General features: G+C 39.8%; 1 protein-coding gene across 1 annotated transcript; it reads right to left on the reverse strand.

Annotated features, from left to right (window-relative positions):
• Nucleotides 1-3,339: 3,339 nt before the first annotated feature.
• On the reverse strand, nucleotides 3,340-10,238 carry LOC126825500 (uncharacterized). Its single transcript, XM_050555130.2, has 3 exons — nucleotides 10,179-10,238; nucleotides 5,260-9,361; nucleotides 3,340-4,004 (listed from the first exon to the last, which is right to left on the reverse strand). Exons 1-2 carry the CDS (start codon nucleotides 10,222-10,224, stop codon nucleotides 5,271-5,273), a joined length of 4,137 nt encoding a protein of 1,378 aa, XP_050411087.1. The 5' UTR covers nucleotides 10,225-10,238; the 3' UTR covers nucleotides 3,340-4,004; nucleotides 5,260-5,270.
• Between the last annotated feature and the right edge of the window lie 493 nt (nucleotides 10,239-10,731).

Here is a 10,731-nt window from a genome sequence, read left to right on the forward strand (position 1 = left end):
TTTTAGTTGGGATGAATGCTTTTCACTGCAGACAGAGCAACAAATGGGCATGCCTTTGCTGCAAAATTTGTATGAGGTTTGACATTGAAATTTTGAGATACACAAACTTGAAGTAGCCTGGACTGATCTCCCTGGCCAACTTGTTAACGCTGTTATCCTTCCGCCTCTAAATCAGCAATATTTACCCAAACCGAAAGAATATTATGTTAATTCAAACCCTCTTCTTCTGTTCTAGACCCCAAACAAATCAACAAAAACAGCTATGCAATAGGGGAGAAAGGGGGTGAGAGAGACTTGCTATGCAGAGGAAATCATGTCGAATACCGAGATAGGAGAAATTGAATTCGGGATGGTAAATTTTGGCTTTGAGCATGCAAAAAACCCCACCCCCTGCATATAGCGCATGTGCACATGAGTTAGGCTCCTAAACTGAAATTTATCATAGACCATGCGGGGTGATGTTTGTCGTGTTTGGTGGTCTTTACTACTCTTGCTCACAGCGATCGTTTGTGTTATACTTATGATCAGAGTATCTGACGCTGATTGAATCCTTCACGACCAGGGTGTCTCGCATTGTATAATAAATGGTCAAAGTCTCTTGGACTGCTCGGGGTTTTGGGGTCTTGTCTCATCGCTGACTTTGAATGACAACTGCACACCGTCCAAAGGACCAGGCCCTCCCGTCCTGCATCACAGCGAAGGAGGCCCACGCCGTAAAATGCATCGAAACTATCTCGGGCCAACACCGGGAGCGAACCCGAGACCGCCTGTTTACCGGGCAAGCGTCTTACTGAGCCACCACGACTCTCGACAAATTATGTATTTTTTTCTGTACATTTTACTGTCTGTATCATCCAACGACGCAAGGAAGGATAACTCTATTATATTCCTTTAGATTGGTGTTACTGATTACTTGAAATGAAATTAAATGAAATGGGGTTTAACGTCCTACTGTTCTGCTCCTATGCTGGGCTAATGAAGACGGGCATACGCCATACAGTGTGCTATGGGGGAAATTTTGCCCGGGCAGCGGCACTATCGCCTACTCGTATATCGATTTCCAACTGCCAAGGGATCTTTTACGTGCATTCCAATGTATACACGGGACCTCGGTTTTTCGTCTCTTCCGAAGAACTAGACAGTTGTCCTTGTCAGGCCTTCCGTCCTGCATCACTGACAAGAGGGAACTACGTCGGAAAATCTGGATGAACTTTCTCGGCCAATGCAGGGATCGAACACCCGACCTCCAGGCTAGCGAGCCAGCGTCTTAGCCACGTGATCGCTTACTGATTACTTGATCATGTTCATATAAACAATGCCGGCGCAGAACATTAGGACGATAAACCCGATTTCATTTCATAAAAACAAAGCCATGTTGGTGTTTGTTTACCTTTTAATAATTTATTTATACACAGTATTTATTTATTACAACATAACAATAACTAATATAACCACGTGAAACGATGGCCAAGGTGCAAGAAATGTAACTTCACTTGACCCTGGGGCGATATGGATCACAAGGAGAGAACACTAATTGGTTCCGATTTATATTATTTTCTACAGAGAGAGAGGAAGAGAGAGGGGGGGGGGAGTAAATGTAAAGTCAGTGTAATGTCAATTTCCTGTTATTGTTGATAGAAGTTAAAACATGTAAATACCCTAAGACCAGTTTTCCATGTACGCGTTTTAGCCGGCGAAAAAGGTCGCTCTAATGCGAATTTATAAAGGTAACTTTTCCGTGTAACCGGCGAAAACGCGTAGATAGATCACGTGGCGAAACATTGGGTGACTTGGATGAAGTACAAGTGATTTAATTATATTACTGCTGTGAGCTAAGATTAGAACTCGGTCGACTATATCAGTTTTATAAATGATCGAATAAACGCGATTAAATAATAGTAAATTTAACCATTTATGTATTTGATTTAGTTTTTTAACCTGCAAGGAAATCAACGTTAATTGAAATATTTATAATTAATAATTAAAAGATTTATTCTGAAAGCGTTTATGTATATTTTAATTTATAACAATAAGTACTGCCTGTGAAAACTCCAACAAACCATGATAATTTAATACCCGTCTTCAATGCCAAATGAAAAAAAAAATGGCAATAAGCGAAAGCTAAACCCGGATTCTAATGTAGCCATATCTAAGGCCAGTTCAATTTAATATTCAGTTCTCCGGGGCCTTCATATAAAAATAGTCATTTGAATCACATGAAAGATGCTTAGTTTAAAATTTCTCACTTAAAGGGACAATAACACTCTTGCAGGCTTGACAGCTCCAGAAAATAAAAAATATTCTAAGTACTAGATGTGTTAGTGTCCTACCTGTTGTGTAAATTATCCATTAAATCCTATTTTACTTGTCCAGAGGGTTCAAAAATATTTTTAAATCCATGTCACATTTGAAAAGGTTTACGTTAGGCTTTTCAAATCTTTTAGTTGAATTTTGTCCAATTTTTTAAATTAGGTGTGTTAAAATGAAATTTGTATCATCAATTAATTGGAATATTGTAAAATAGTACAATTTGTTGACCAGAATAAAGATTGGGACATATTATTCAGTTACAACAAGAGTGGTATTGAGTCTTTAACGTGCAACTAAAACCTTTTGAATAGAGCAGACAATTTGTCTTTTACCCGATGAAATAAGAAAGAAAGGGATAACAGAACTTCAAATTGGCGTGGCCTAACTGACAGGTATAGTTATATTTTAAACCTAAGTGACTGTCATCAGCTTAGGACATAATTTGTTCAGTTGATGAAGAAATCGATTGGGGCTTATTATTTACTTTAGGATGATAATATATAATGCTAGGTTCCCACTATCACGATTCGTGCTGCGACTGATATCGTGGTTTTAATCGTGGAGTGATCGTGGAGGTCCTATCAGGTCTTATCATATATTGAGGTCAGTCGTAGCACTCGCGTTGATCGTATCGAAACGTATCCGAACGTATCTGCACGTACCAGATCGTGGACTCAATAGCGTGAGTTAGGGGTAAGAGTTAGGATTGGTCCAGGGTTAGGGTTAGCGCTAGCCCTGTTTACATCTCGAAACTTTGACAACATCTGATGGTCCTAACCCTTACCCACAATCCACATATTATGACGTCATAATATGTGTTAAAATGTGCCGGAGCGTCTCCGGTCTAGCGTTCTCCTCCATAGGGACAATCTTATCGTAACGTAACGCATCGCACGACAGTGGAAACCTAGCATTGCGCATCACATTTATTCAGTGGGTGGATAATAATAAAATGAGTAGATGAGACATTGTACATGGTAAAAATAACGTACTACTAGAGTCTTTAAAAACTGGAGGATAACAGGCGCACGCCCCCCCCCCCTCCCCACACACACTATTTTTTGCGATGGTGAACAATTTGCGGGAAAGGAGAACAAAAATACTTAAACATGGTAGTGATACCTGTCGTAATTTACTCCGAAACCGAGGGCCGGGATTCGCACTTCCAAGTGGGGGAATCACGTCCTCCCTCCCCTTTCTGAAAAAATCCTGGATCCGCCCCTGGATAATGATTTATTTTATTTATAAAAATGGAATTATTAATCTTCCAGCCTAGTAGCGGTAGCTACCTATTGTAAAACTCGTGCTACTGATCGAGACTTAACTCCATGACAATAATATTATTTATAAACAAAATTATCCAGTCGTATTAACTTATTATTTTAAGATGAGACTTTATAGAGAAAAATATACATATAATAATAGTGAACGATATAATATTGGCTTAAATAGGAAATAATTAGCATATATATTTGAATATAATGTGTTTTTTGGAATTTCATGGTTATGGGTAAGATGCACTCGTTATTAGTGATAATTAATTGAAACAGTGAGGTGTTTATCGAACATGTTTTGTTGGCAAGATATATATAATGCTTCAATTAGCCAGATTAACAGACAGAAACCTTTATAGCTGTACCAGTATCAAAATAACATCAGTATAAGCAATCAGTATCTTCGTCCGGGTCAAAATCCTAAAATATAAATAAGTCATAATTAGATTACAAAGTTAACATACAAGTGTTTTAACATCCTACTGTTCTGAACAAAATGGGAGTCACGGTGGTTAAGTCCCTGCATTGGCCGAAAAAGTTCATCGGGATTTCCCGACGTGGTCTAGTCGTTCGGATGGAAAGAAAAATCGAGGTTCCGTGTATACATTAGCGTGCACGTAAAAGATCCCTTGGCAGTTGGAATTCGATATAAGAGTAGGCCATCTTGCCGCTGCCCAGTCGAAGCAGAACACTAGGACGTTCTTAACAAAATGAACAGGCACAGCGGTTATCTTATTATTCTTCTGTATTAGAAGCCACGTGATGCATATTTGCATTTGCGTGGAGGCGCAGAAACTCTAATCCAATGGCGCTCCATTCCCTTAGCGCCTGTTACGGCGGCTGGCTGATACGTCATAAGCCTGAAAAGGGTAGATCAATAGGGGTGGAACAACAAATACAATCATTGAATGAATCATTGACATAGACATAAGAAGAACTGCAACTGTGGTGTTATTATTGTCTTCGTACCAGATCATCTTGTGAACCTACCCATTGAAATCACCAGAAATGGACAAAACTGTCTATAGGGCAGTCATCAAGTATCTGCAACTGAAATGACTAACCCCAATACAGATGCATGCCGACATGGAATCCACTTAAGGGGAGGATGTCCCTTCCTTTTCCACAGTAAAGAAGTGGGCTGTGGAATTTACGCGTGGCAGAGAAAGCCTTTAAGTGGACACTCGACCTGGAAGGCCATCAACAGCAACCATTAAAAAAAACATGACATGGTGACGGTTTTTCAACGATCGGCCACTGGACATATTGCCAGTGTTGTAGGCATCTCTCATGAGAGGATTGAGCACATTATCGCCAAGGAGTTGGGAATGACAAAAGTTTCTGAGCGAAACAATGACTGTCGTTCATTGTTGTAGCCTCGATTGTCTATTGCATCGTTACATTTTTAAATCGCGCGGATGATTAAATCCATTTAAATCTCGACCACCTGATGGTCTAGAGAGTTGATTATAGACTTAGTTAATTAGTGTATAATAATTTATATAACATTTGAAGCCAAGTGAAAAACCTGCAATAGGAAATAAAAGGAAATGAAATGGGGTTTAACGTCCTACTGTTCTGCTCCGACTGGGCTAATGAAAGCGGGCCTGCAAGAAGACGATTTAGCTTTTACATAGTTCATCTTAAAGTATTTTATCATAAAAGTCGAACATACCTTAAAGACTTTTACCGTGAATCAACGTTCTCCTCCTGTTCTCTTACAACAATGGCAGACCGATGTGACCCACATACTGATTTTACTTGAGTTGCTCCAACTTGACTCTGGGATTCTGTAGACTTGGGGTCTGTCAGGACATCGTGCACATGGACAAGCTCTTCCATACTTTCTTTGTGTGTCGTCTGACTTTTTCTGTGTTTGCTGGTGACGCTTGAAGACGATGTTTTGGACTTTGATTTCACTGTAGTTGAAGATTTGCCGGTGGTCGACGATTTAGGTTTGGCGTCTGAGCTGCTTGTTTTGGTGACTGCCTCCGCGGATTTATGCGTCTTAGACGACTTGCCTGCAGCCGGACCCGCAGACGCCTGGGAACCTGTTAATTCAGTTATAATAAAAGTCTGTGATTCAGTATCTGAAGCACAAGTTTCTTCTCCGCTGAGTTCTTCTAATTCATTCAGATTCACTACAGCGCCGCTTCCCATTTTATCACTACCTACAATCGCTGTGATGGCTCCCTTGGCTGTTTTATCACGAATGTCTGGACAGATAAGACTTCTGTATGATTGGCGAGGTTCCGTTTCTGGTGGATTATGGTGACTAGCTCTCGTTTTCATCGTTATGGCGGAAAGTGCTGGCGAAATCAAATCTTCGCCTACGTTTAAGGGTTTGGTGCCTACTATGGGTTTTAAGATCACTTCATTCAAGGATTCCGCTTCATTGAGACTTTTACCGGAAGGAATTGCCATGTGTTCTACCTGAGTCAGTGCTTGAGCTTTGCCTGTTTCTGTTATTATTGACGACAAAACATTCGTAACCATTATGTCGACGGTCATCGAAGATACTGAACACAAAGACGAACTACTCTTTGATTTATCTATGTGCATTAAAGCCATTCTACGTGTGACTTCCTCCATTACATTTTTATCCAGTTTCCCAGCTTCTACCCGTTCTTTAAACTCGGACAAACATTCTACAACAAAGTCAGTTAACATTGTTTCGTCCATTGAATCAAACGAGCTTTTCGGACATGGACCGACTTTTTCCGCGAGGTCTTCCGCTAATGCAGTAAGATTTTCTCGGCCTATTCTGTTCTGTTTGACATTGTCAACAGTTCGTGAAAGCACTTCTGTAAACATCTCCACCAGCAAGTGTGAGCTTTTGGACGAAACGATTGAAAGACTCATCGTTTTATCAAGGTGTGCGACATCCTCGGCTTGCATACTAGTAAGTGCATCATGGATCGTTTGAAGGACTAGCTGCTCCACATTATCTGAAGTAAGATCCGTCAAGAAAATATTTGTTGCCAGATTGAGATTGGAAACATTCCCAAGGGCTTCCGTCATATCCTCAGTAACTTCTTTCATCACATCAGCTATGGCAAATAAGTCATCTTTAGTTGATGTAGCACAGGGTCCTCCAGCTGCTCGGCATTTAATCATCTGTGTTATCTTCTCCATTTGGATCAGGATATTGTTATCGATGGATGTCATAGGACTTAATTTGTGTTGATCAATGTTCCCGTCATCGACTCCTAATTCTGACTTTAGGTTTATGATAGTTTCATTTAGCTTATCTAAAACGCATTCCCGAAGCTTCATGTCATGCTCGGGTGCGTTGTCTACCTTCTTAAAGGACGATCTTTTGAACAAACTTTTACTTCCCGATGTTTTCATTGCTTGTGATTTGACATCGTCTGTGATCTTATTGATGACATAACTAATGACCCGCCTCACTAGGATAAAAGATTCGACTCTGAATAGTGAGTTCTCGTCGTCTATTGGTAACTCCAGCTGTTCACGTGGTGCCTCGTTAATGTATGTGAGCACGGACAACATGGCAGCTTGAACAAACTCGAGCAGCACGTTGGCGTCAATTGAGGACAGAATTTTACTGAGGATACAAAGTTCTGGTGACGTGGAACGCGGATTTAAAGTCAGTTGTGAGAAAAGAACTGCTACTGACGAGAAAAAAGATGAATCGTCCCTTCTCTGTTCTATATCAGTTTTCAACAGATTCAATCGTTCGTTTAAATGATCATCAGTCATCCCGACATGACTTGTTTTTAAGACATATGTCAGAAATTCACAAACTGACGCGGACGTAATATCACCGTTCTTAAAGTTTTTAATTAAATGGTCTATGACTGACAGTATGAAGTCCACCACACGACTACTAAAACAAGCTTCGTCTATCTTAGTACAACTTGCAAATGAAGCTTCTGAATCAACACCTTCCACATAGTTAGCGATGTCACAGGCAGCTTTGCTTAAGCACTCCATCACAAGTTCATTCAGGTCGCCTTCGATATGCTTTATTTCTGGTGAACGTCCAGAGGAATCCCCCAAACCATGAAGCTCCTCTCGCACCAAATCTTCGATTTCTATTACAGCAATCTGCTCTCCTGGAAGCTTCTCTTTTATTTCTATAGCCACTGTTCTGACAATATGATTGATGGTTTCGTCAATCAATTCACCGATCAATAGCGTATTTTTATGGTCTATTTCTTGAAATTCTGGTACCTTGTCATCAACTATCGGATCGACGTAACTGTGAAAAATAGATGCGAAGATTCTCTTTGTATCCCTGTAAGTAATTTTATTCTGTTTGCTCTGATGTAACATGTGTTCTAAGACGTCCATAGGTTTCGTTTCTGGAAATTGTTGATCCAGATCATGAATTGTTGGGTGTTTTTTGGCCAGATGAAACAAGAATGTTGCTATGGAAGTTAAAATAACTGTTGGGATTTGGTTGGTGTAGACGTCCCTAGTAATCCTATCCATGGTTGTTAGAATGATATTAACAGCTAGTTTAGATTGAGATGATGCTGGCATATGTATCGATCTATAGCCGCTCTTGGAATTACTTCTCGGTTTCTCGCTACTGACGAAATATTCCGCTAACGCTTTAAAAACAACCTTCCTGAAATCAATTTTGTTTACGTTTTTTCTTATCCCGGATGTCAAATCCTTAAAACCTATTGGGGCATCTTTACTTGGAGAAGATTTTGTTTCATTAGTTGTCTGTCTTTGAGCCAGATATTTCTTCCCGGCATCCAGTATTACCTTTCCAACTTCCTGTACTTCTAACTCGGCCAACTTATCACCTTCTATATCAGCAGCTAACGTTGTTAACTTGGTCTTTAAGTTGGCATCATTCACTTGATTTAATCCAAGAACAAGCTTAGGGTATATTTCCTTCACAAAGTCTTTAATCGCTTCTCTATTGAGTTTGCTAACTATGTAATAAGATGAAATAATAGCAGACAATGTGCTGTCTACTTTCAGTTTCTTTTCATTCAGATCTTGGAGAAGTTTCACTAACGACGGTTTGAACTCCGACGCACGGATACCCGTTGATTCATCTTTGCTTGCTGCTATCGCGTTTGATCCAATTTTAATCAAATCCGCTTCTGATAATTTCTTGCTCTTAATATCGTCTACAACTTGACATAAAGTATCGGAGATAAAGTCATCTGCACCGAGATTATCATTCACACTGTCTTCCTTTCCACCCAACTCTACGCCAACTCTTTCAAGAGTATCCATAACATGATCGTAAATGTCGTCATCCAGGGGATTTCCTGATCTCTGCTGGCGCTGACTAACCAGAGACTTGGTTATGGCTGTCAGATCTCCATCTTGGATGGCCCCACTCTTTATATCCTTCAATAATTTATGCAAAGTAAACTGGATAAGCTCATTTGCGACACGACAGGAAGATGTTTTCTTCAGATCCTTTTGTATTTCAAAACCCTCCAACTCCCCAGTATCATCCTCGTCGTGATCTTTAAGAATCCCGAAGCAATAGGTGGCTAGCATTTCAAGGTCTTCACGAGATAGGCGAGCATTATTCAGATCGTCCAAAAGTCGAAGAAGAAGCGTTTCCACTGCACTGACATCTTGTCGTACCGGTTCAATAGTCGCTGAATCTTTTCGAAAAAACTCTGGCGGCAGAGGCGATGGTACTGGGGTGAGGACGTGTTCCGACACCGGTTTAAGAGATCCGTGTGTACCTGGAGCCAACAGACCACTGCTGTTACCACCAGCTCTGTTTGGTATAATGTTATCATCATTGTTAAATCGAACAGACCTTCTTCTCCCTGTAGAAACAGAAAAGCTAGTATAAATACCTGATCATTGTATGTTTATATGTATGCAATTAAAAAGTGAATGGCATGACAACTTTTTGTTCTAAGGAGCTAAACCTTTTATTTCGGTCCAATAACCTATCTGGTATAATGTTATTAGTGTTAATAGAGAAGCAGCAAACTCTACACAATTACATTGCTTCCGCAGGTTAAGCTCAAGTTGGCTTGTTTACTTAATTTAGTTTAATTGGAAATCAAAATCAGTTATATAGCAATACTAACTTTATCTATAAACGTAACATTTTCCATTAATACAGATTCTAATCTCACAAAACCAATCAACTCATAAAATCTAGTGACCGACATCAATTAAGCGTGGCCATTTCAATTTGATAAGGACATGGTCAATATGTATTTTATCTCTGTCATGTACTCTATGTCCAAATAAGTCGGAATCGAGATGAGTATTGATCATTACATTTAAGAACGAACGCAGCTATCGCACGATAGGTTAAACGACATTATTAGTGTCAGGCATTATCACATATGTGATAAAACTGATTTTAAAAACACGTCCAATTATAATTTTAACACAGAGATCATTGCAAAGATAGATGCTTAGCTAAGATTTGAAGAAACAGAAGTGACGCAAAAAATGCTGAACAAGCGTTATCCTTCTATATAAATGACTGAAGTAACGAGCTATAAATGACTGTCACTAGATAAGAGAAAACAAAAAAAAAAATAGAAAAAGTCCGTGCATTACCATGTTTTTATTCAGTATAGAATGAGGGCCTTTTGCCGCTTGTACACTGTATAAAATACTCACCTTCACTTGACTGTGAAAACGTCAGCTCAACCTCATTTTCACCCATACCATCTCCATCCAAATCACCCAGCTCACCTGTTGATAGAGAGCGAGATAGAGACAATGGGGTTTAACTTCCATTCAACACACACTATGTGATATCGGGACTGGCATATTCACTTTCACATTGGGAGGAAAAATCAACCAACCTGGGACCTGTGACTAAAACAACGTCAGAACTTATCTAAAATACACGTCTTTAAAACCATCTAGATCTTCCAAAATGACAATATAATTTGAGGATGGCGTGGGGCCTTTGGTTAAAGATCAATTAGGACTTGGGTGTGGGACATTAAGTTAAAGATCAAGTAGGATATGAAGATGGGTGGGGCCTTAGGTTAAAGATCAAGTAGGACCTGGGGTGGGACCTTAGGTTAAAGATCAAGTAGGACTTGGGGTATGACCTTAGGTTAAAGATCAAGTAGGACTTGGGGTATGACCTTAGGTTAAAGATCAAGTAGGTATGACCTTAGGTTTAAGATCAAGTAGGACTTGGGGTATGACCTTAGGTTAA

Source organism: Patella vulgata, chromosome 6, assembly GCF_932274485.2.
Source record: "Patella vulgata chromosome 6, xgPatVulg1.2, whole genome shotgun sequence".
In the NCBI taxonomy this organism is placed as follows: Eukaryota; Metazoa; Mollusca; class Gastropoda; family Patellidae; genus Patella; species Patella vulgata.